Source organism: Lycium barbarum, chromosome 5, assembly GCF_019175385.1.
Source record: "Lycium barbarum isolate Lr01 chromosome 5, ASM1917538v2, whole genome shotgun sequence".
NCBI classification, from domain to species: domain Eukaryota; kingdom Viridiplantae; phylum Streptophyta; class Magnoliopsida; order Solanales; family Solanaceae; genus Lycium; species Lycium barbarum.
In genome coordinates, this window is record NC_083341.1 from 17,042,625 (window position 1) to 17,067,807 (window position 25,183).

General features: G+C 34.1%; 2 protein-coding genes across 8 annotated transcripts; one reads left to right on the top strand and one right to left on the bottom strand.

The window, feature by feature from the left end:
• Positions 1 to 4,335: 4,335 nt before the first annotated feature.
• LOC132639251 (uncharacterized) lies at positions 4,336 to 7,266 on the bottom strand. Its single transcript, XM_060355713.1, has 3 exons — positions 7,196 to 7,266; positions 7,004 to 7,073; positions 4,336 to 4,983 (listed from the first exon to the last, which is right to left on the bottom strand). The coding sequence occupies exons 1-3, from the start codon at positions 7,264 to 7,266 to the stop codon at positions 4,336 to 4,338; spliced, it is 789 nt and encodes a 262-aa protein (XP_060211696.1).
• A 6,296-nt stretch (positions 7,267 to 13,562) lies between these two features.
• On the top strand, positions 13,563 to 24,953 carry LOC132640578 (glutamate receptor 3.4-like). Of its 7 annotated transcripts, none has more exons than XR_009582293.1 (8): positions 13,738 to 15,281; positions 16,329 to 17,665; positions 18,535 to 18,812; positions 19,494 to 19,525; positions 19,623 to 20,032; positions 20,528 to 20,997; positions 23,840 to 23,915; positions 24,701 to 24,953. XR_009582293.1 is itself a non-coding variant. In XM_060357215.1 (8 exons), the coding sequence occupies exons 3-8, from the start codon at positions 16,340 to 16,342 to the stop codon at positions 20,984 to 20,986; spliced, it is 2,427 nt and encodes an 808-aa protein (XP_060213198.1). In that variant the 5' UTR covers positions 15,142 to 15,281; positions 15,568 to 16,008; positions 16,329 to 16,339; the 3' UTR covers positions 20,987 to 21,213. The 7 variants fall into 7 exon arrangements, 6 of the variants coding, with proteins under 6 accessions (XP_060213194.1, XP_060213196.1, XP_060213195.1 ...); XM_060357215.1 differs by lacking the exons at positions 23,840 to 23,915; positions 24,701 to 24,953 and adding an exon at positions 15,568 to 16,008 and having other exon boundaries at positions 15,142 to 15,281; positions 16,329 to 16,393; positions 16,472 to 17,665; positions 20,528 to 21,213; XM_060357211.1 differs by lacking the exons at positions 23,840 to 23,915; positions 24,701 to 24,953 and adding an exon at positions 13,563 to 13,669 and having other exon boundaries at positions 14,798 to 15,281; positions 20,528 to 21,213.
• Positions 24,954 to 25,183: the final 230 nt, after the last annotated feature.

A 25,183-nucleotide genomic window follows, 5' to 3' on the forward strand; every position in this document is an offset into this window, starting at 1 on the left:
ATAGAGCATATTTATAGGGAAGGAAACAAATTAGCAGATCACTTGGCTAATTTAGCTTTGGACACAGGGGACATACAATTCAATTTCTTTCATGACATGGAGAACCACTGTAAAAGAATTGTGAACAGTGACAAATTACAGCTGCCCTGTCTAAGAATTAGATCATGTTAAGGAGACTGAATATAGGGGGAAGGTGGGAGAAAAGGAGGTCCTCACACTCAAATCCTTTGGGAGGAGAATGTGAAGGATTTGGTTTACACTAACTGTTTGCTAATGGTTGCAGGTACACAAACTAACATAAATGGAGGATTTTAATTCAACAGGTACCACAGAACAACCACACTGAAGGAATACCAACAAGCAGCGAAACACAATGTAATCAGGATGTTGAGAAGTTTTACCAGCATAAATTGCAACTGGTTGGAGGCACTTTTGACAAATGACATGAAGTGGAATTACTGCTCCAAATGATTGAGCACATGGAACACAACAGACCTCTTGAGTACACATGGGCATACAGTTTCTAGTTAGTGGTTGTTTCTTAGTTGGTGGTATTAGCACCCCGGGATGCTCATCCTACTGAGAACTGGTCATTAGTTAGAAAATGTACTGCCTTGGTGCATAGAGAAGGCCAAATATAGAGCATGTGAGATATAGAAACAGAAGTTCTTTATGGAGCAATTATTTCAAATTTCATTCTATTAGTAATTTTTTAACAATTTGTAATATCAAATTAAGACAAGTTATAAGTCTTAATTTGATCATTAGTTTAAATTTTGTATTTTCATTAGCCTTTTGGCTAGAGTTGTACAAATTTCTGGATTTTTTGATAAAATTTATAAAATTAGCCCTAGGCCAAAAGCCTAGTGGACTTTTATTAAAAAAAAAAAAACATTAGAAAAAATAATATTTTCTAGGGAACATTTTGCTTCATACCAAACACACCCTTTCTTTCGATCAATGAATCAACTACACCTCAATTACAAAGTTAAGTTGGACTATATGGATCTTTAAATATCTGTTTGGCTCTATTGAGGCTCATTCATTTTGACATGCAAAAATATCAGTGTGAAAAAGAGTACTCCCTCCATATTAATTTAAGTGTCTTAGTTTGCTTAGACACGAAATTTAAGAAATAAAAGAGACTTTCCAATCTTATGGTCCTAAATTAAAAATGTGTGTAATGTATTAAAATGTCCTTTGAATCTTGTGGCTATACACTTGCAATGTATGATGTTTAATTATTAACTTACTAAATATAAGAATAGACACTATTACAGACTAAAAAGAAAGTAAGATACTTAAATTGAGACGGAGGGAGTATCTTTTTGGATTTATTGAGTAGTAAATATTTTGGGTTTAATTGAATTTGGAATAAGAGAATCAGGATATTTCTGGCTTACTACATAGATCTGGCAAGTGTGTGAATGTAATGGACCATTGCAGAAGATAATGGATAAAGAAAGTTGATTTAGGTGTAGCCTATTGGCTAATCGATTTCGTTTGCCAATATAAACAGGTTTAGAGGTCTCTTCTCAACGTACCGAAAATCCCCACTTTTCATTTAAAGTTCTTTTTCTCTTTCTATTTTTCTGGGCAAATAAGTTTGTGTACTCTAAATTTTCAGCTACTAGTGCAAGTGTTTGGAAGTGTTGTGCAATCTTGGGGAGTGAACGGGCTAAACGATTTGCACCGTAATCGGTCTGAAATCTCTTTCAAGGTAGTGACTTGCCACAACGCAACGGTGATTTGATAAGTTGTTTTCTGGTTTACTTGTTATTGATCAATATTGTTCTAACCTTTTACCAACAATATCGTGTTGGCATATTCAAACTAATTAAAGACCAAAAACTTTACTTCTCCGACTTTTTAGTAAATAATGGCAACATTTGTCCCGAAAAATTTCGTTGCTCCTATAGTGAGATATTGTTATGTGTGTATACTGACATTTGATGTTTAGATCTCATTTAGTTATTATAAACAAAAATACGAAAATAATTTTTTTCTGTACTTTTATGTTGTAAACGAAAACAATAGACTTGTTAATTTTAAAATCTTAGTAGATTTTCATATCTCATTAATTAAAAATTAAAAGACTAATAAATTATTAATATTTCAGTATAACTGTTATATAGAAGTAATTTTACAAAGAGTGTATCATGATAATGAATGTCACTGTTGTTACAGGTAGAATGTTGTTATATAGAAATAAAATATAACATGAAAATTGGTTTCGGAGAAAATCGAGTTGTTATGTGAAATGATGTTATAACGAATGACAATTATAAAGAGATTTGACTGTAGCCACAATAGTAAATATTCAACTAAGAGGTGAGTTTACTAATGTACCTTGGAGATTATTGGTTTGTCATAATGCAGTCTGGCCTAAACACACTTTTATACTCTGGCTGAGTACTCTACTGAGAAAGTTGATAACCAAGGATATTCAGGTCCAATGGGGCATGACTATCAATGGACTAATTGTGTTCTGTCTGGTGACCAAGCTGAAACTTTGCAACTCTTATTGCTTGAATGTGTCTATTCTAATGGTGTTTGGAGGGATGTATTACACTGGCTTCAATGGCAAAAAACTATCTTGATATGTGAACGAGAGTGGAAATGGATGCTGAAAGCTAGTAAGACTAGAGCTCCTAAGAGTGTGCTACTTAAAGCAGCTTTTACAACAGTGATCTATGAAGTATGGGGTGAGTGGAATGCTAGAGTTTTCAAAATGCACAAGCAGGGAGAAGTTGGTTCACATATTACAAACATTGTTGTGCATCAGAGCAAGGGAGAGTAAGCAATTTGAGTATGTTTGTGAGCTATAGTTTCTTTGGTTCTAAGTTAGAAATGTAACTTAGGTGTTTTGTTTACTTTAGATGAGCAGAATGGATGTTTGCTCTGCCTTTGTAATGAGTTACTTTGGTGATTAATAAAATGTGACAGTCATATTAAGAGACAAGACAAAAATATTTTTCTCGTTTTACCCCTAACATTAGTTAATCATTTTCTAAGTCTATTGAGACTATACACTATTAATATGAGTATTGTGGTAAAATAAAAACTTCATTTATTAATTTTTAAGGGGAGTACAAAAATAGAAGAAAAGGCCTTCGATCGATGACTAAACATTACAATTTACAAAGTCCCATGAAGATATAATCACCTTTTATATTGTCAATGATTTATGTTATCACGTTATTGTTTTTTTTTTTTTACCACTTTTTATATAGTAACTTGAGAATATATACAATAAAAACAAACATATAATTATCAAGAACTGGAACTTGGCACTTGGCACTCTGTGTAATAGTCCTTTCACGTTGGTTTTAACAGTTTTGCCTTTTGATCATGGCAGACTTTTGTATCTCCTAAATAAAATTTTAAAGGAAAGGGACAATTAAATATTACTTGAGGATATAAAGTTCAATTGTCCACACCACTCTACATAGCTTATCTTTCTTTTTGCGGATCAAACTCTTTTTTATTTTTATTTTATTATATTATATATATCCGGATCATACCTGTTCTTATTTCTTAAGCAGTTGACTCTGACTTTCAGATGAATACATTTAAAAATTAAAATAAATATTAAAAAAGGAAGGAGGGACTAAAGCCATTTTATTAGGCCATCTCCAACTTTGCATCATTTTTTGCACCAAATGCTATTTTGGTGCAAAAAATGGTGTTTTGGAGCTCCAACCTTGCACTATTTTTTACACCATTTTGGTGCATGAATAGTGTTGCACCAAATATTCATTGCACTATTACTATTCATCAATAATTTATTATTATTTTTTTATTACATAACACTTTTAATTTAACATATTATAAATTTTAATATTTACATTTAGATTCCTAATATACCTATTCATCTACACCATTACTATTCATTAATATATTTTTTTTTATTATATAACACTTTTAATTTAACATATTATAAATTTTAATTTATAATTTTAGATTCCTAATATACCTAATTATTTTTTATGTAATATCTTATAATATTAATTTTACATCTTAATTTTGGAGTGTAAGTTTTATAAATTAATTTTCGTATATATTATTTTATATAAAATTGTAAGTTAATTTTATTATAAGTTATAATTGTATTGAAAAATATAACCATCACAAAAATGAAAAGTGCAAGTATAAAATATAATATGTTGTTAATAAATAACACAATGTTCAATAACATAATAATTTCGAATAAATAACACAATTATAACACAATGTTCAATAACAACACAATGATCAATAACATAACAATGTTCAATACATTAAAATTGAAAATACATTAAACAACATAATAATTTAGAAAATTATAACAGTAATTTAGTACTCTGGTAGGTCGTTTCCAGATCCACCAACATCATTAAAATATTGAGTGTATGGGGCAGAGGATTGTTGTGGTTGTGGCTGTTGAAATTGTTGACTTCTTTTATCCATTATTCGTTTTTGTTCTTGTCGAATAAATTCACGAATATTTGGATCACCAACAGAATCTAATTTCGACAATAAAATTTTATTTTCTTCTTTAAATTCTTTTAGTTTCAAAGCTCTATCTTTCATCTCCAAATCTCGCTGCCTGTCTGCACCTGACATTGCCAACAACTCAACAAGCCGATTATTTTCTGATTGGACCATTTGCATAGCAGATGAAAAAACTTCTTCGATTTTTCTCTTCAATTTTGCTTTCTTCACCCCAATAGGTCGTTGTGATGATGTGGAATCACCTGCAACATCCTCATTCAAATTTAGCGAAAATGATGATAAGTTAGGAGATGATACTAGAGGTGAATCAGGAGTAGGAGTCTCAGACTCCGATGATATATAAGAAGAGCCTTGCTTTCGAACTTTTTTACTTCCAGCATCGACATCTTTAAACTTCTCAAAATCTTTCATCATATCCCACACATGATCAACTTTAAAACCTTTTTTGTAGTTCGGATCTTGCATAAGTAAACATTTTGCTTGATTAATCTGCAATATTTTAAAAAAAAAATGAAGGGAAACTGTAAGTAAATATATACAAATTGTTGACACCCAATTTTGTCCCGCCCTTCCTCCAAAATATTTATTTACGCTTTTAATATTTTTGACAATTTAAGAAATAATTATTTATACTTTACTACAATTATTAGCTTTTTATTAATATCATTGTTTCATTATCCTATTATAGTCATTAGCTATTATTATTTTTTATTTTATTACCGTTACTACTACGACTATTATTATTATTATTATTATTATTATTATTATTATCATTATTACCATTATTATTATGATCTGCATTATGATCACTTTTAACATTTTCTACTTACCGTCTTATGCACACACGCATCGCATTTATTTTGTGCAATTAAACAATAGAATTTACTTACTGTTGAACTTTAAAAAATATTATCACACGGCTATTACGTTATCATGTAATTTTATTTTTATCTGAGTACTAATGAATATATACTTTTATACTAGCTAATATTTTTAGCACACGTTAATATATAGTTAATTAACTTGGATCCTTCGTTTAAATTTAGAAGTCCGTTCGTACAATGACCCAGCCCATATTTTAAATCCATTAGCCGAATTTTGGGCCCATCCATCCCAATCAACCCACAATTTTTTTTGGACTGGCCCCATTGTCACCCAAAATATACCAGCCCACTACCCATTTTGAAATAAACCGACTCGTCGTTTAAAGCAAACAACTAGGGTTCCATTTTCTTTTCATCCGCGGCGCCTCCCTCTCTCTCTCCTCGACGAAAGTAGCGACGTCGCAGAACCCTTTTCACCCCCGCAGACCATGCACGGTCGATTTGGGAAAGAAATTAATGCTCCATCAGGGTTCAACGTTGACGAGGCGAGTTTTCCTCTCTCTGTTTTTTTTTTCTTTCCGATCTGAGTCCTTAATGAGATTTTGTCCATTTGTGAAGTTCAAATCTTTTCTTTATCAGTTCTTTTTCATTTTCGGGTACAAAGCTTTAATGAATTTTGTCCATTTCTCTCTTTTTTGGTCAGGTGGTCGAGATACCCACAAAAATCCAAACGTTTGGACCAAGAAATCCCGCCCAAAGATTTCGAATTCGAGCAAACCCTAGAAATCTTCTTATAAATAATCGCTTCTTAAGTCATTTGGGGATAAGTTTTTAGCCGCCTGGATTCCCTTTGAAAATACTAATTTTCTTCAGTTCAATATTTCTTGGTACTCATTCAAAAAATACTAAATCATTTTATTTTCTTCTGTCCCTGCTATTACTCCGAATCTGAGCGCATGCAAGCTCGGAATTCCTAGTGTTCGAGTGTATATCGGAGACCCTGCACCCACCCGAAGAAGGTCAATAATTTTCCTCCCTTTTCAGTATTAAATATTTATAGATGTGTTAATTATGTGCTTAGTTTTAGTTATCTGCTGATTATATGTTTAGTTTTGGTGGGTATGATTAGAGTTTATTAAGTTTCAGTTTATGATTGGTTTATTAATTTGTTCTAGCTTGATTACGTAGGTTTTGGTATAGCCATCATGTTGTTAGTATCCTTTAAGTAGGATATGTTAACCTTGTCCACATCATGCTGGGATGAACTTAATCATGTTTGATGAGTGTTTGTGTCCTGTCTATGCATTCATTACTAGCCTAGAGCATGCCTAGTCCTGATTTGTATTGAATCACTATGTGCTAAGCTTGGATGGAATGTTTAACTCTGAAAACATGTTAGATGTGACTGTAAGTGTGGTAGTTCCATGTTACTTTTGTCCATAGTATCCATGTTAGAGTCTGATATGTCACTTAGTTCTGTTAAATGACATTTGGTTTGTTGTTTGAATTTGAACGTGCCTATTCTATTTTGGCTCCTGCATAATGTAAGTTGGTTATCAATATGCTTAGTTGATTGAGTGTATACTTCCTGAACAAGAGAATCTGACTGCTTTAATTTCCTCTGGGACTTGACTGATATATGTGTGAAATTTGAGAGAATTTGACCATTTACATATCATGTGTACATCATTGTCTCTGGTTGTTGTTCCATTTCCTTCTTCCTCCTGTTCTGCTCTGCTTAGAGCATGGAATGAGCTGTAAATGTGTGCCCACAGTTGTTTAAACTTCAAAATTCTGTCCATGCTTGCCTAGAATGTTTGTTCCTTGGTCATGGTGTCCCCTTTGTTGGTCTGCAGCTTACTTACATATTGACTTACTCTTTTGCATGATTAAGTGTAACTTGAATCAGCCTTAGCTGCTCTCTGATCTTTGCCCCTGTCTGATCCATGCACCCTATTGATGCTAGTTTAACTCTGAAAAAATGCCTATGACTGTTTCCTTTACGATGACTTATTTGAGATTCAGCATTGTACTCACAGATGCTAAGTATACAAAGTGACAAAAATAGAATCTCTGGGGTATAAAAAAAGGAACTGCTTCTTTGAAGATAGACTAACTTCTATTTGATACTAAGACCTATATGTGACTCTGTTTTAATCCTGCTAACTGGTCTGGAATTTTGAGTCTTAGAATGCATGTAAAGGTTTTTAGAGTTTTTTTTTTTTAAAAAAAAATACAAAACATGGTGTCTATGAACTCATTAGGTAATCTGTGGAACTTGTACATGTTGGAGGTCTTATTTTGGCTGAAATATGATAGAAATATACCATGCGACACCTATGTGAATCTGTCTATTCTTTTACTGGAAAGTGTCTTAAATAAATTGTGTGTAATGCATGTCTGTATCATTTGTTCAAAAGGGGATTTCAAGGTCCGCTACTCTACTCATTTGTACGCTGCCTATGACTCTGTGTCCTGTCATCTTCAGTATAGGTTTCTAATAAACTAGAAATTGATTTGAACTGATGCTTTTTTTAAAAAAAAAAAACTGGAATTTGCCCCAGTGATAGTGATGTTCCTTTAAGTGTATAAGCTGCTGAAATAAGAAAAAGAGGTCATTATTTTGCTGTTGAGTTTGCCGATTCACTGCTGGTATATTTGTTAGCTGCTGCTGGTGTCTTGAATCGTATTAAAAAATAGTGAATGAATAAAGGGTTCAGATCTGTATGAATGCTGTGATGATTTTGTGCTTGTTTAAATTCACATATGTTTGTGCATTGCAAGTATATTGTGTTTGATTATGTATATGTATGTATACGACCAGTATACCTTAGCTAATACATTTATGGGGAGATTAGTGGGTCATTATGGATTAAGCTTGAACCCTCCCCGGTGTTAGCCATGCCTGGGATTCCTGGAAATCCCTTGGAACTTGTGCAACATCGGGAAGAGGGGGGCAAAAGCTTTCCAATATTAACCTTCTAGGTATCCTTATGGATGTGTATATACGAAGTATACTCAAATATGCATAACGTATAAATAAGTCACTTGCTTGTTTTGAATTTTGAAGCTGCTCTATTATGTGGGTTGCCAATTGTAAAATCTTGTATATTATAGAATCATGTCACCGCTCTAATTCTTCTTTTTCTTTTCTTCTTTTGCATGGCATCCGGAGTCACGAGGAGTCTCAAATGAGACTTAATTGCGCTGCTAGATCAAAATGATTTCTGCTCCACCCGTGTTCCTAGTTCACTAAGCTTGGCCGAAACAAATTCCAGTGATGATTGAGACGAAATTTCTTATTCGGGTCTCTCCTTCTCCCCTTTAAAAAACAATCCGGGCGGAAGCAATAGGGAGAAGGCGAGAATGGCTGTTGCATTTTTTAACATACGCTTTACTTAGTTAATTTTGTGTGTCTTATGTGTGATTATTTGACTACTTAGAACACCTAACTTAGTGGGTTAATTGGGTTTTATTTCGATATAATAACAAAATGTTTTTGGCTCATTTTATGATTCTAGGAGAGCTTTTAATCGGATAGGCTAATTGGGATGTTATTTGGTATAATACTGGAAATATCTTAATTTATTTCACGAAATGTTTTAGTACATCTCTGAAAGGAAAACAGACGCTATTTCGATATAATAACGGAAATGTTTTTAATTCATTTTACGAAGTACTTTAGTATATCTTTGAAAAAAAAATGGGCGTTATTTCTATAATAATGGAAGTATTTTAGTATATCTTTGAAAGAAAAAATAAGCTTTTAATGTTTCGAAGTCTTTATTTTCGCCAAGTGCCTAATTTAACTAAAGAAAAGAGTCTGCTTATAAAGTTGTTTTTTCAAATTTATATTAGCTATTTATTTATCTTGTCTATACTCCTAAGCTGCTAAAATCAATTAATATCTAGCCATTGAGTTATTTTAAATATTTACAAAACGTCGCACAATCCCGCGCTTTCTTTAGTTTACTTATAATTAAGCCTTTTATGCATATTATTATCTTATTTAATTTAAATAGCATTCTATATTTCCCATTTGCAATCTTGATAATATTTATAAGCTGTTTTCTTAAATATTTAAAATTGCTATATTTGTATTTTTTAGTCTTAATTAACTAACTTAAGTTTTGACCGGTCAATCGTATTTAATGGATCTTAAAGGATGTCTAACCCTTTCTCTTTAGGATAATTAAGAATCCTTACCTAGAATCACATTAATTAAGCAGACAATTAACAGAGGTTTAGTTTAGCTTTACCTTAGTTAATAATTAGGTGTCCTAATTCACCGTTAAAATAATTAGGTGGCGACTCCTTAAGTTAAATAATTTGGGAATCACCAATATGTTGTACTCCGATTTGACCCGTTTAAAAAGAGGTATAACACAAATAAAGTATAAAAATTTACAAAATAAATACTCACAATATCTTTATCTGAAGCACCACTAGGATGCAAATTTTCAACTTGACGTACACAACCATTTAATTTTCTTATAGCCTTCTAAAAACAATTAAGAACAAAGATGCTCATTTTGCACTTCGTAATGCATTAGTAGAGCATTTATGGGAGCAACGTCCTAATCATGGAAGTTGAATATTTATGTAGAAATTAAAATAAATTCTACCTTAATGTAATTGTATTTATTTAATTATATTTTATCAATGATTTCACTTTTATTTGAATTATCCATTAATATGTATAAAGTGTAATATTTGCTTACAATTTATATTATTTAAAATTTTATAGTATAAAATAATTTTATATTAAATGATTATATAACAAAGGATTATGAATTACATGGATGGATATGTAAAACAGAAAAAAAAGGGATTTTTTTTATGAAATTAAAAATAAAATTTAAGTAAAAAAAAATATAATATAAAAGAGAGAAGAATATAAAAGAAATATTCTTTTTTGGTGCAAGAAATGGTGCAATGGGTTGGAGTTAATTTGCACCATTTTGGTGTTTGCACCATTTTTTGGAGATGCCCAAGAAGTTCAAGTTTTGTCTGTTGACAGTGAATGTGTTGCAAAATTTGTATGATAATTTGGCAGATAAAGTAATAACCTTTTGTAGTAAATTAAATTGTCTTGATAGATTAATTCTTTTTACGCGATCAATGTATATGTATATAGTTTGAGTTCTTTTTTTTAATATTATTTATTCATAATATTAAAAATAATGAACATATCTTAAATTTAAATATAAATAATGATCCATGAAGGATGTCATGTTTAGGGGTTTCAATAGTTCGGTTCGGTCAGTTATTTTTAGAAATTTGTATCATATCAATTTTTCGGTTACTCTATAGTGTATCACCAAAATTAGACTTTTGAAACCGTTCCAATCGTCTCGATTTCTCTTCGGTTTAAGTAAAAAATCTAAAAATCATTTCGATATGGTTCGGTTTAGTCGGTTCGACCGGTTTTTAAAATTGTTTTGACACCCCTAGTCATGTTACATTGATATTTCTTAGTTTTCTGTAAGTAACTTTACAATGGGTGAGGCATAAATATGACAAGGTATGTGAGGGAGTATTTTATTATAATTATATTATGAGCCCCATCACTTTATGCTCTTCCTCCCCTTCCTTTCTTCTTCCACGCTTTTTGTCATTTCTCTTTCCTCTTTTTTCTCATTTTCTTTTTTTGCATCAATTTTAAAATCAATTCTATTATACGCGGATCAAATTTTTTTAAGATATTTTTCCGTTTTATTATTTATCTTTTCCATTTTTTCTTAAAAAAAAAAAACAGTTAAACTCCATAAAAGTTTAAAAGAAAATAATTGGCACTCCAAGAAAAAAAAATTAATGCAAAAACTGATCAGCAAAAATGAATGTAGGATGCTTTTAAAAGTAAAATCACCTTAGAAAATTTATTAGAATTCTTTTTTTTCCTTTTTCTTTTGGTATATATTGTTCAAAGTTGCTACATTCTGTACCCGAGAAATTCAAAGTTTTAAGTGTCATCAAAGTACACCCTGAATTTAGTGGTGTGCAAAAATCGGTTTAACCGATAAACTGAACCGAAAAAAAAAGTTATTGGTTTAGAAATCTATTTGGTTAATGATTTTTTAAGTTCTAAGTTCACTGGATTTCAAATTTTAAGTTTATAAAACTTAGAACTTAAAAAATCATTAACCAAATAGATTGCTAAATCAATAATTTTTTTTTTCGGTTCAGTTTATCGGTTAAACCGATTTTTGCACACCACTAAATTCAAGGTCTACTTTGATGACACTTAGAACTTTAAATTTCCCGGGTACAGAATATAGCTTCATATTTGGCTATCAGTTTTTACATTAATTTTTTTTTTGAGTGCCAATTATTTTCTTTTAAACCTTTACGGAGTTTAACTGATTTTTTAATAAAAAATTGAAAAGGTAAATAATAAAACGGAAGAATATCTTAAAAAAATTGATCTGCATATAATAAAATTGATTTTAAAATTGATGCAAAAAAAGAAAATGAGAAAAAAGAGGAAAGAGAAATGACAAAAAACGTGGAAGAAGAAAGCAAGACGAGGAAGAGCATAAAGTGATGGAGCCCACAATATAATTATAATACAATATTCCCTCACATACCATGTTATATCTATGCCTCACATGGTGGACTTTGACAAGGGGATCCACGTTTTTCACACAACCAAGTAGGCCCCACCTAAAACATTATCATATGTATGCTCCAATGAGAATTTAAATAGGTTGATGACGTGGCAATATTTCAGCCGTATCAATTTAAATAGGTCATTATGAAAATTAGTTACTTTTATAGGTTGGATCCAAAATTTCAAGTCAATAAATATAAAATTCATTGCAATAATACAAATTCATGATAAAACATTTTTAAAAACTTTAAATTACAGAATTAGTTAATACTATATAATAACAATGTATGTAATTTGTATGCTACTAGGAGTTGTTTAATTTAGAAATAAGTAAGGCATAAATTGTAGGACAAAGATCATCCAAAATGGGGGGGGGGGGGGGGGGGGGGGGGAAGACAAAGATCAATAATGCAAGATTGTAATGTAAATACTATTTTTATCGGCTATTTAGTGTTTTGTACAAAAATGAGATAGTTAGCGTAAAAATTAAAATATGCATTTTTTTAAAGGTAATGAAATTGAAAGGGTGTTGATGATCGGTAATTTTGTGTTTTGGTGTAATTCATTCATTAATTGATATATTGTTGTTCCATGATATAGTATGTATAACGAGTTTATTAAATTATACCACGATTAGCTAGCAAGGATTCAAAATACAAACTAAAGATTGGATTAAAATAAATCATAGGAGTACTAGATTTTATCCGATGGTTATTTCATAATTTTTTATGACCGTAGGATATTCAGTTATCATTGACAGAAAAATTTGTGTGAGGTTTCTGTTTGTCTCACAAATTTGCGGATCCACAAACTTTGGGTCTACTAACGTGTAGAGGGAATTACGCTCAACAACCTTAGAAATAGGCGGTCTTGAACTTTTGTCCCTTGCTTGTCACATGGACAAAATTTCAAAATCAAAAGTCAAAATTCGTTAAACTTGAAGTTTTGCCCGAGCGGCAAGCGAGATAAAACATTCAAGACCACTCACATCCAAGATCATTCTGGTAAATCATTCACTAACTTATCAAATAAAAAAGCGTCTCACATAACTAGTGTCTGTTATGTTAGACACATTTAAATTGTTCCGTTGACCCAATTAATTCTATTAGTACCTTATAGGACCCATTCAATAAGGAAAGCTCCCTGTCAATAAAATTTTAATTCATAAAGCTCGAACTCTATACATTTAGTACATTAAACCAAAAGAATCTTATTAATGTTGAGTATGTGGAATCGGTAACCGGCCATGTTATAAAGTGAAGTGCAGAGTAAAAAAAATCATTCTTTACTGACCTTGCAAGAATGTTCCTACACTTTTACTCCGTCCAAGTCGTCGTTGAAAGCTGCTATTCACTCTTGTTCCATAATAAAATAAGTAATACTATTCCCTTCGTGTCTCAATTTAAGTGTTTTTTTCTTGTTTATTTTTTTCAAAAGGAGCGTCCATTTCTATATTAAGTAAATTTACAAGTCAAACATTCTACATAGCAAATTTAAAATTATAAAATTCAAAGAATATTTTAGTACATTACTCATATATTTAATTTAACACTACAAATTTCAAAAATATTATTTTATTCATTTATATCTGTGTCTAGTTAAATTAAGATAAGACGGAGAGTGAGTAGTAATTGTTCCCTTGTCCACACTCACAAACACAGTGACATGTGTGTCTATATATATGGCAAGACTCTTAGAGGTTTCAAGTTGTAAATGTTGTACATCAATTAATGAATTTCAGGTAATGACAATTGCCACCTCCCTCTTTTAACAACCATATGTTACTCCCTTTTATCCCTTTGTTTATTCATCTGTCAACATGAATCCCAAGGCAAACTTTGAACTTTTTTCTTCAAACTTGCTTCATTATTTTATTAACCTTGTTCTTTATTAATTACTTTTAATTTTAATTAGTCTACACGTGTTTAGCTAAGTAGCTTGTATGACTATATTGGTTGACTGGTTAGCTTAATTGAACTATCTAGAATAATAGTTTCTTTTTGGATATAGATCACCTTGTTTAAGCTTGTGCTTGGATACAGGGGCGGAGTCAGGATTCCGACGAAGGGTGTTCATATTTTAGGATAGGGGATGTGTGAGCGATAGTTTACACACCCTTAGTCGCTAGGCTATCCTTCGTTTTTATGTCAAGATTGTTCATTACTAGTATATATTCACAAAATTCTATATTTATCATAGGTATTCGATAATTTTTTTCAACAAAGGGTGTTTATATATGAACACCCTTCAATGGGTGTGGCTCCGCCACTGCTTGGATATAGATTAGCTTATTGAACTCTCTAGAATAATAGTTTCTTTTTGGATATAGATTACTTGTTTAAGCTCAATTGGGAATCTAATCATATTGGAATAAGTGTTTTATCCTTGATATTTTAGGCTCAGAATAATTGTACTTTTGTTGTTTTCTTATACTCTTCCTTCTTTGCTTTTTAATCTGTCCAAAAAGATCGATTTTTTTTTTATATTTAAAAATAATTTAATTTTATGACATAATTTACGGTCACACAAATATTAAAACTTATGTTAAATCATATATTTCAAAAATCTTATTTTATTTCTTAAATTTTACGCCAAATAGACAATCTTTTGGAACGGAGGGAGTAATAAATTTTCCTCTTTCTTGGTCATTTCCCCTTTTCTGTTTTGGCTATGGGATTTAGAGGTTTACAAATTAGGACATCAGATTTTTGTTGTGAGGCTCACATTGGAACTCCTTATTTTATCAACTTCTTATCTTTTTTAAGACCCTTGCTGAAAATCTTGAATTTTTATCTTCAACATTTGTGATTTAAGCTTCATATTAATATTGCATCTATTGACAGGAGCTTTTTTTTTTTTGGAGAAACAGTGAGGTGAATTGACCCTCAATACACTTGCTGACAGAGGCGGAGCTAGGATTTTGAGTTTATAAGTTTTAGATTCTTGAAAAAAGAAAATTATTAGGTTCTTGATACATTATTTATACGTATTAAGTGGATTTTGAAACACAAATACAAACTCTGCGCCAAAGCTACTGTGTTCTGTCGAACCCATAGACGCGATGGAGGACCGAGTGAAGAGGAGAGAATTTTTTTTGTTGGTTTCATGTATATGGTTGCCTATGTTAGTTCTTGGTGGGACTGGAAATGCCACTATCTCTTCTTTGTCTAGCCCAAGAGTGGTGAACTTTGGAGCTTTATTTACAGTTAATTCAGTTATTGGAAGTTCTGTAAAGCCAGCAGTACTAGCTGCAGTCGATCATGTTAATGCTGATTCTACCGTGCTCAATGGGACCAAATTGAACGTCATATTACAGGATACAAATTGCAGTGGATTCATTGGCACTGTTGATGGTAAAGGCTTTTGTCCACTATGATTTTCTTGTCTGTATTCAAGCAAATTTAGTCTCATATTTAAACTTAATTCTCAGCAGTATTGGCATTTGTTGCAACATGATATCTTATTGCCAATTTCTTCAAACTGTGGTAGTATCCATAATTGCTGTTCCCCAGCTTATGTATAAACTTGAGACTAAGATGTGCTTATTCAATCCCATTATATTGTTTGATTAAATTGTTTACATATAAGAAGGTGAAGGTATTTCTTTCCTTCTAATTCCTTAAATTTAAAACATTGTAGGCCTGGTGGCACCAGGAAGAAGGGTGCAATGGAGTATTTCGAGAGTTTTGGAAAGTGTAAACTATCAGAAATGGGTTTAGATTAGAAACGAACCATGAGGCAATACTTCCACTGTTAGGAAATGCAGAAACAAGATTTAGTTCATGGCCTATTTCAGAATTTTGGAATAGTTCAATGTCTTTTTCATGACCCAAGATCATGGCACGTATTGTCCACTTTGGGCCTAGGCCCACAAGAATTTGTCTTTTGGGCTTCGCTACATCGAGCCCCAAAAGGAGCTATGTCTTATAAAGCTCTTCATTTTCCTCTCATTCCTATGTAGGATTCGCTTAAGGTGTCCTGCATGTGCACCTCATCTTCAGAAGCTCGCCAGCCACATCAGCCCGCCCTCTGTCAGGGGTGTCACATACACCCCCTTAGGCTCTCAGTGTCCTTGTTGAGGTTTGCCCCACCTTCGTACTGAGGAAATACTAATACCATACTTGTCACGACCCAAGACTATGGCACATATTGTCTGCTTTGGACCCAAACCACGCCAGCCTAGAAGCCTGCCAGTCCTGCTTGACCAGCCCTCATCAGCCCGTCCTCCGTCAGGGGCGTCATAGTCTTGATAAAAGATTGTTTATAGACAAGAACCTTCCTTAAAAGCATAACCGATGCTAGTTTTCCTGTCACATTTAAGTTATTTACCTGACGTATATCTATTGCTATTTTTCCTGTTATACCCTTCTTAATATTTGATAGACATCCTTGCTTTGCAGCTTTGCAGTTGATGGAGAAAGAAGTAGTTGCTGCAGTGGGTCCACAATCCTCAGGAATAGCACATGTCATTTCTCATCTGGTGAATGAGCTTCGTGTCCCCCTTTTGTCTTTTGCGACTGATCCTACTCTTTCCTCTCTGCAGTACCCATATTTTCTTAGAACTGTCACAAATGATTACTTCCAGATGTATGCTATTGCTGATCTGGTTGATTATTATGGATGGAAGGAGGTTATAGCCATATTTGTTGATGATGACAATGGTAGAAATGGGATATCTGTGTTGGGTGATGCCCTTGCAAAGAAGCGGGCCAAGATTTCTTACAAAGCAGCCTTTCCTCCTGGAGCTAATACGAGTGATATCGATGACTTGTTAGTCAATGTGAACCTTATGGAGACACGAGTTTATATTGTTCATGTAAATCCAGATACTGGACTATCCTTTTTTTCAAAGGCAAAAAATTTGGGAATGATGAGCAGTGGCTATGTTTGGATTGCTACTGATTGGCTTCCATCTGTTTTGGATTCATCAAATTCAGTTAATAAAGATACTATGGACCTAATACAAGGGGTTGTCGCGCTTCGCCATCACACTCCAGATTCTGATAAGAAAAAGGCATTTGCATCTCGATGGAAAAATTTGAAGGGTAAAAAAACTTCAAGTTTTAATTCTTATGCACTCTATGCTTATGATACAGTTTGGTTAGTTGCCCGTGCTCTTGACCTTTTCTTCAAGGATGGTGGAAACGTCACTTTCTCTGATGACCCCAATTTGCGTGATACCAATGGAAACTCTCTGAATTTGTCATCTCTCCGAGTTTTTGACCAAGGACAGAAATTACTCCAGATACTTGTTGGCATGAACTTCACGGGTCTAACTGGTCAGATTCAGTTTGATCCTGAGAAGAATTTGATTCGTCCAGCATATGATGTTCTTAACGTAGTTGGAACTGGGTTACGCACAATAGGTTACTGGTCAAACTATTCTGGTCTTTCTGTTATAACTCCAGAAATTTTATACACAAAGCCTGCGAACACTTCAACCAGTAACCAACATTTATATAATGCTATATGGCCAGGAGAAACTATAAAACGACCTCGAGGATGGGTTTTTCCTAATAATGGCAAACCCCTGCGAATTGCTGTTCCTTTCCGTGTTACTTTTGAAGAGTTTGTGAAGAAAGACAAAGGACCTTCCGGGGTGAAAGGTTATTGCATTGATGTGTTTGAGGCTGCAATAGACTTGTTGGCTTACCCTGTCCCTCATGTCTACATTTTATACGGAAATGGAAAAAGAAACCCCTCGTTCAACAGCATAGTGGATGATGTTGCACAAAATGTGAGTACTTGCAGCTACGTTTAACAACCTCCTCCCTCCATCCCAATTTATGTGACACTCTTTCCTTTTTGGTCAGTCCCAAAAAGAATGATATATTTCAATATTTAGTAAATATTTAACTTTAAACTTCCAATTTTACCCTTAATGAGATGATTTGTAGCCACACAATTATCTATGGCTTGTTTTTAACCACAAGTTTCAAAAGGCTTTCTTTCATTCTTAAACTCCGTGCCTGGTCAAACACCTTCACATAAATTGGGACAGATGGACTGGAGGGAGTAGTATTTATGACAAAAATACTCTTGCCTGTCTGACTATATCTACTCAGCTTCAATGTCTATGCATCACATTTGCTGTGATGGAAACACTAACTAATTAGGAAATAAGATGATTCCTATTTTATATATATGAAATGGGATAGAGATCCTTGATGCTGATCAGAAGTATCATAGTTCTACATAGGGTAAGTGAAATATGCATGACCAGAAGTGGATATTATTACTAATGTGAATTTGTCATAGAGTTACTTATGCATAAATGTTTGGTTCAGTGTGATATTAACTGATCTGTTTGTAACTGTTGCTAACATGATACAACACTAAGTTCAAGAAATATGTAAGTGAACTCAATAGGTTAGTCGATTGCAATTGTCAGTACAATGAGTAAACTCATTTAATAAAGTTCTTAAATATCGATTGCGACACATTTCCAAGAAATTTAGTTTCTTTTCTTTACTTGTTACCAATGTAATAATATCCTGTCTCTGCCTTCAAGTAAGAACGGTTGTTCCTACTCTACAGTATGACATAATACATAAAATAATGAGAACTTTTCCTAGAGCACTTATCAGGATTCATTCCGTTTGTTAGAAATATGATGCAGCTGTTGGGGATGTTTCAATTACGACAAACCGCACTAGGATTGTGGACTTCACACAGCCTTATATGGAATCTGGACTCGTTGTAGTTGCTCCTGTCAAAGAGATCAAATCCAGTCCATGGGCTTTCCTTAGACCGTTTACAGTTCAAATGTGGTGTGTAACTGGGGCATTCTTCCTCTTTGTTGGATTTGTTGTTTGGATTCTTGAGCATCGGATGAATCCTGAATTCCGTGGTCCACCGAGGCAACAACTTGTTACAGTGTTCTGGTTAGCACCTCTCACTTCAACAACATCTTTTTAAATGAGTGTCATTATGCTATTTAAGTGAAAGTTTTCTTTTTCTGGATGTTCTAGTATGAAGCTAAGCATCAAAATGCAATGAGAACCAGTTGTATTGTATTTCCTCTATAATGAAATACAAAGTCTATAAACTAGGCTGGCAAAATGGTTAAAAATATCAAGTAACCTTCCAATCCGACCCATTAAATATGGGTTGGATAACTGACCAATTAAAAATGGATCAAATATGGAATTATCCATATTATCTATCAATACTCATTTGTCTGCTTGTTATTTTTCATGAGTCCTTGCTTTCTTGGAGTCTAATCTCATTTTGGCTTTTAGCTTGTGTTCTCACCTGACTATTCCTGAAACCATGGATAACATAGATATCCATATTATCTGTCAGTTAATCCATTTTTTGTCCGTGCTAAATATGAGCAGGTCTGATATCTTGTCTGTTTTTGATTAACCCGTTTTCGACCCGCCCATATCAAATCCGACCTGCCCGTTTTCCACTCCTACTATAAACTACTGGAGAACCCTGATTGTAGATGAATGCAAAAATTGAATTCTGATGGCTTCAGCGTCAAGATCTTTTCTTTCAGTAAATCATTTTGCCTGTATATGTATATCAGCCCTGGTACTAACATCCATTTTCTCTTTCAGGTTTAGTTTCTCAACCATGTTTTTCGCACATAGTAAGTATATCCTCGTTGAGCTTTTTTAGCAAGTTGCTATTATGATAGTTAGCACTCCTTTTACATAGCTGACACTTTCCGTTGTGAATATATACAGGACAGAACACGTTGAGTACGTTGGGTCGCTGTGTGCTGATATTCTGGCTCTTTGTGGTTTTAATTATCAATTCAAGCTATACAGCTAGCTTGACATCTATCCTTACAGTACAAAAGCTGTCTTCGGGGATTACAGGAATCGACAGTTTAATTTCAAGCCCTGATCCTATAGGAGTCCAGGATGGGTCATTTGCATACAATTATCTCATTGAGGAGCTACATATTCCAAAGTCACGTCTCCGAATAATAAAAAGCGAAGATGAATATGTCAGTACCCTCCAGAACGGTCCACAAGGTGGAGGTGTAGCTGCCATTGTCGACGAGCTCCCTTATGTTGAGCTGTTTTTGTCTAATAACAAATGCATATTCAGGACTGTAGGGCAGGAGTTCACTAAGAGCGGATGGGGCTTCGTAAGTCATTTACTTGCTTTGCCGTAATGAGTATAGCTGACAGTCCGCCGTTAAATTGTAAATACGACTTGAAATGATCTAACTTGCCCTTCACCAAGCCCCCCCCCCCCCCCCCACACACACACCCACCACCCCCAACTCCCAACGAAGAGGAACAAAGTGAACTCAATCCAAAATCGGAAAAATGGAAACTAAAACATATTATGTTTAGGGATTTTTCATTTTTGCTCGTCGGCCGAAATTAATTATGGGCGCCAGCCAAAATACACAAAACCTATACATTGATTATGTATATTATATATATATTTTGTGTATACAATATTTATATTTTATACTTAATATACAAAACCTATACAGTTGCTGGCTATTCTTCTTTTGAGCGGTCCAAAAATGTAATTATTCATTATGTTGTTGTTCATCTCCTAGTGATACTATACTTGATGGACAGGCTATCTGGACTACTTAAAGACTGATCTTTTAACTGTCTTTGATCAGGCATTTCAAAGAGACTCTCCTCTAGCTGTTGATCTATCGACTGCGATTCTTCAACTGTCAGAAAATGGCGAATTGCAACGGATCCATGACAAATGGCTATCGACCAATGGATGCTCTTCACAAAACAATCAAGTTGATGACACTCGGCTTTCCCTTAAAAGCTTCTGGGGCCTATATGTGATCTGTGGTGGTGCTTGTGCAGTTGCACTTATAGTGTTTTTCTGCAGAGTTTACTGTCAATTCCTCAGATATGCCCCCGAGATAGAGGAACCGGAGATCAGTGAACCTGAATCTGCAAGGTCTAGTAGGGGTACATTCCGGTCACATAGCTTCAAGGACTTGATTGGCTTTGTTGATAAAAGAGAAGCTGAGATTAAAGAGATACTCAAGCGTAAGAACAGTGACAACAAGAAACAGATGAGTTACAACTCAGATGTGCAACCGAGTTCCCCTGCTTAATATGTTCTTGGGTTGGTGTTCTTTCCCTTATACATAAATGATATATACAATTCCTTCTTATAAGTACTTTTTTTGACATAAAAAGGCTAGGTAGATTAGAATGAAAATGTCTTTGTAAGCTATTTAGTAGGAAAAAATAAAATAGATGAAAAAACATGGATATATGTTGTATAAATGTACGTTATAGAGGGACAATTTATTTAAAGTTTAATCAACTATCTTCCTTCTCTGGGTGTGGTTGTGTTGATCTTTAGTAACAAGTTTAATAACCTTCCATTTCTCTTTTTCCTTGCGTCCCCTTATTTGTGGAAAGTGAAAGATTTGGTCATCCTGGTTCACCACAAGTCCACAACTTAGATTTGCAAGAGTAATAGTGGTTGAAAGATTCACCTATGAGATTTTAATATAGCTTAGTCACAACTATGGGAGTTTTACTCAGTCTCAAATTTGGATAAAGGAGAAGGGTAGTTGTAGATTGAAGTTGAAGTTAAATAAGTGGAAAGAGGCTTGGATAAAGTAGCATGAATATTAGATGAAGTGTCTTCAATTTCTCTCTTTTGTTTCACTACTTAATAGGAAGAATTTTTCACTTTTGACCATAAATTGTCACTTCTAATCATCATTTTTTTGCGCGGATTACCTTCAAAGGCACTGGTCTTTAGTTTTTGCCCCTCAAATTGTTGGTTTAATTTTTGTCCTTCGCCTAAAAATTCATGGCTTCCGGGTTCAAATCTGCTTAGTTAAAAATTTTAAAAAAGAATTCACAAGGCAGAGTTTTGGATTCAAACTCTGCTTTGCCTTGTCTGAAGGCAAACTCTGCTATATAAGGCAAGCAAGGTACCAAACTCTGCCTTAAGGGAGAGTTTTGCAGACAAATTCTGTCTTGCGATTTTTTTTTTTTTGACTGAACGGGGGTTCAAACCCAGAACCCATGAATTTTTAGGCGAAGGAAAAAAATTAAAAACCATCCCCGAATAAGAGCAATCATGCAAATTGCACTCTAATAATAGGAGACTCGAGTCCGGTTCGTAACAAAGGGGTGATTTACAAGAATGGACCTGGAGGTTAGTGATCTTGAACTTCTGGTCCCGCTTGTCTCATGGGCAAACTTCAAGTTTAACAAGTTTTGACATTTGATCTGGAAGATTTGCTCATGGAGCAAGCGGGCAAGATCATTGGGTTTAATTTCCTCCAAATAAAGACAAGCATTAAGAGATATCACTACTAGAAATAGAGATTTTTCCCACTATTCAGTGGAAAATTTGTGTTATAAAACATGATTCTCACCGAACAATCTCACCGGAAAAACACATGGTGGAAAATGGGTTCCCATTGAAACGCTAAAAAACTTCATAATTTTTCCGTATGAAAACACTACTATTTAGATTTTCTCACCGACATTCAGTGGGAAATAGCCACTGAGCATTTTTTAGTGGGAAATTCAGTGAGAAAATAGTGATTGTTTAGTGATTTATTAGTTGCCAAACTAACTCATTGATGCATTCCTTTACTTGTTCACTATGAGTAAAAATGCAAGATGAAGGACATAAACCAGTACTTATAAAATCATATCTTGCTTGCTGGGGCGGATGCGCGCGACACCGGTTCGTTAGAATTTTTTATCGAATATATGTGTATTAATACAGGACTACGTTTATGTGCTTTATATTATAATATCAACACACATTACTTGATGTGTACTCATCAAGTGATATGTGTTGATAAAGCACATATACCTAGTTAAGACTAATATAATTATTCATCGGGTACTACACGTATTAACGTGACATGTTAACATAGCTCTCTTTATCTACAAACTATATTCAACGTGTCCCTTTTGTTTTACTAATAATATTAGTTGGTTGTTTTATCTTGAATTTCTTGTTATCATTAATTCATCATATAAGGATTACGTGTAATGACGTGCTAGGTCGTTATAGGGGGTGACTTGGGAAACTAGACCTCCGTTGGGAATTCCGAGGCCGCGGGTTGGTCCGCAGCGTGTTTTTATGTATATGTGCATGTTTTGTTTGCGTCTATAGGGCCTCGGATTGGTGTTGGGATTTTTGGGTGAAAAACTGAAGGAAAAACCCGAGCTACTGGTCAAAATGAACCGCTGTAGCGGTTGTGGGACCGGTTTAGCGGATCCATCGTAGCAAGGCGAGGCTCGCCGCCGCAGGTAGCCTGGGATTAAATGAGATCCGCCATAGCGGGAGGTTTTCCGCTATAGCGAGACACCTACAGCGAGACATTGACCACTGCAGCGGTCGACGGGAGGCAGAATTAGCATTTTATATTCTTTATTCCGAATCCGTTCCCCACACATCTCCAAAACAATTTCCAAAACTCCTGTGGCGAAATTCTAAGGCTAGGGCTAAAATACTTTTGAAAGGTAGTCTCAACCCTTCACTTTATTCATTCCATCATATTGTTAGGTTCCATGATTAGTTAAAGGTTCTCTCATGGTGAATGAAAGGATAGAACCCTAAGAAGTTGTGAACCTTTAATAAATGAATGAGTTGTTGATTTTATTGTTGTTTAATCATCTAGGAGTATAGATTATCACTTCCTAGGATGAAAATTTGATTATTAAATGATGAAAATGATGTATCGAGACTTAGGGCTTCATAAAAATAGAAGCTTTCGCATAAAAACTGCTTGTAAAAGGGTTGAATTCATGATTAGAAAACCCATGAATGGATAGAATATGATTATTGGGATTGATGCTAGTATGAATTCACACATAGTGGTAGTTCACCCGTTTGAAAAATGGTAGAAGTAGTTGGGTTATCTTCCCCAATTGTTGTTTGTTGAGTAGATGATCCATTACTCACTTAGCGTTATGATTACTAGACTTTGAACGTTCTGAAGCTTTGCGAAAGGGGAAAGCTATAGCGGAGTGATTGCATTGTTCCAGTTCTGCTTTGAGGTAAGTTACGGTCTACTTGAGTTAGACTTTGATTAGTTGATTGTATATGTTATGAAATTGTTAGGAGAAACATGATTAGGGCTTCAGACATAAAGTGTGGTTGGAAATTCCCTCATTTGATATTCGTTGATTTATTATGTGATGAACTATTATGATATGATAAAGGAGGAGTTAATGAATACTCTTCTTGTCGACTTGGAGTAATCCCTTATTCATGCTATTGATGAATTGATTCTTGAGTCTTGATATGACTTGTGACATGGTGACTTGTGTTCCTTGATATTAATTTATTGATTGTTCACGTTCCTTATTGATTGTGGAACGGAAATACATTGTGATGAGAAAGATAATATAAATATGAAAAGGCACATGTGACAGGGGGTGAGGATATGGCCTAGTTATGAGCTCGTGATCCGAGGTCAGTTCCGGAGTGAGTGGTACATGGACACCATGGGTCCCCTGCAGGTCATGGCTATTTGGGCAAACAATACCATTTAGCATGTGTGTACGGATATGTGACAGAGTTGAGATATTTCGTGAGTTATGGTTGTGTTGGTATGACACGGGTTGAGTTGCTTGTATTGATTACTGTTTGTGTGGGCTTATCTTATTTCGGTGTTGGATGATTCTTGTTGATAGTTTCATATGGTTATGTGTTGTTGTGCCTATCTGTCTATTCTGTTGATTTTTTGATTTTAGGCATGATACTAATCTTAGTCGGCCTATGATCTACCGATACATAGTGCTTGTACTGATACTGCCTTGCTGATTTCTTTTGAGTGCAGATTGTGATCCAGAGAGGTCTACCAGACCTCATATTTAGCGTGAGACTAGTTTCCGACATATTTGAGGGTGAGCTCCTATCCATGCCAGGCCGCCTAAAGATCTTTCTCATTTTGGACGTCTATTTCCTTTCAGACATTTATGTTTATTTCATATAGTTGTTCATTCTTTAGACAGTTATGTTTTAGAGTCATTGTACGATGACTTTCGGATTTTGGGGTTGTAATAGTTAGGACTTCCACACCTTTATCTATTTATGACATGACTAGACTGTTTGGAGATTTATATTATCATTATATCCTTGAATGTGTTAGAATTGACGGATTAGATGATGATTGGATAAGGGGATTGGTTCGCCCACCAGGAGAATTGGTGTGGGTGCCACTCACGGCTACTTGAGTCGTGATATTACGAAAGAGTTTGATTAGCTTTCTTTGTTCTCCACTGTTGGGAAAATTATAATCATAAAAATATGTATGCTTTTT

Coding starts and splice junctions, on each gene's coding strand:
- LOC132640578 (XM_060357211.1), top strand. CDS start 14,990: ATGGAGGACCGAGTGAAGAGGAGAGAATTTTTTTTGTTGGTTTCATGT. Junction 15,282..16,328: donor ATTCATTGGCACTGTTGATG/GTAAAGGCTTTT, acceptor CTTGCTTTGCAG/CTTTGCAGTTGATGGAGAAA. Junction 20,033..20,527: donor CTAAGAGCGGATGGGGCTTC/GTAAGTCATTTA, acceptor GTCTTTGATCAG/GCATTTCAAAGAGACTCTCC.
- LOC132639251 (XM_060355713.1), bottom strand. CDS start 7,266: ATGGATCAGACAGGGGCAAAGATCAGAGAGCAGCTAAGGCTGATTCAA. Junction 7,074..7,195: donor ACACTTAATCATGCAAAAGA/GTAAGTCAATAT, acceptor ACACATTTACAG/CTCATTCCATGCTCTAAGCA. Junction 4,984..7,003: donor CAACAACCAGAGACAATGAT/GTACACATGATA, acceptor AAAATATTGCAG/ATTAATCAAGCAAAATGTTT.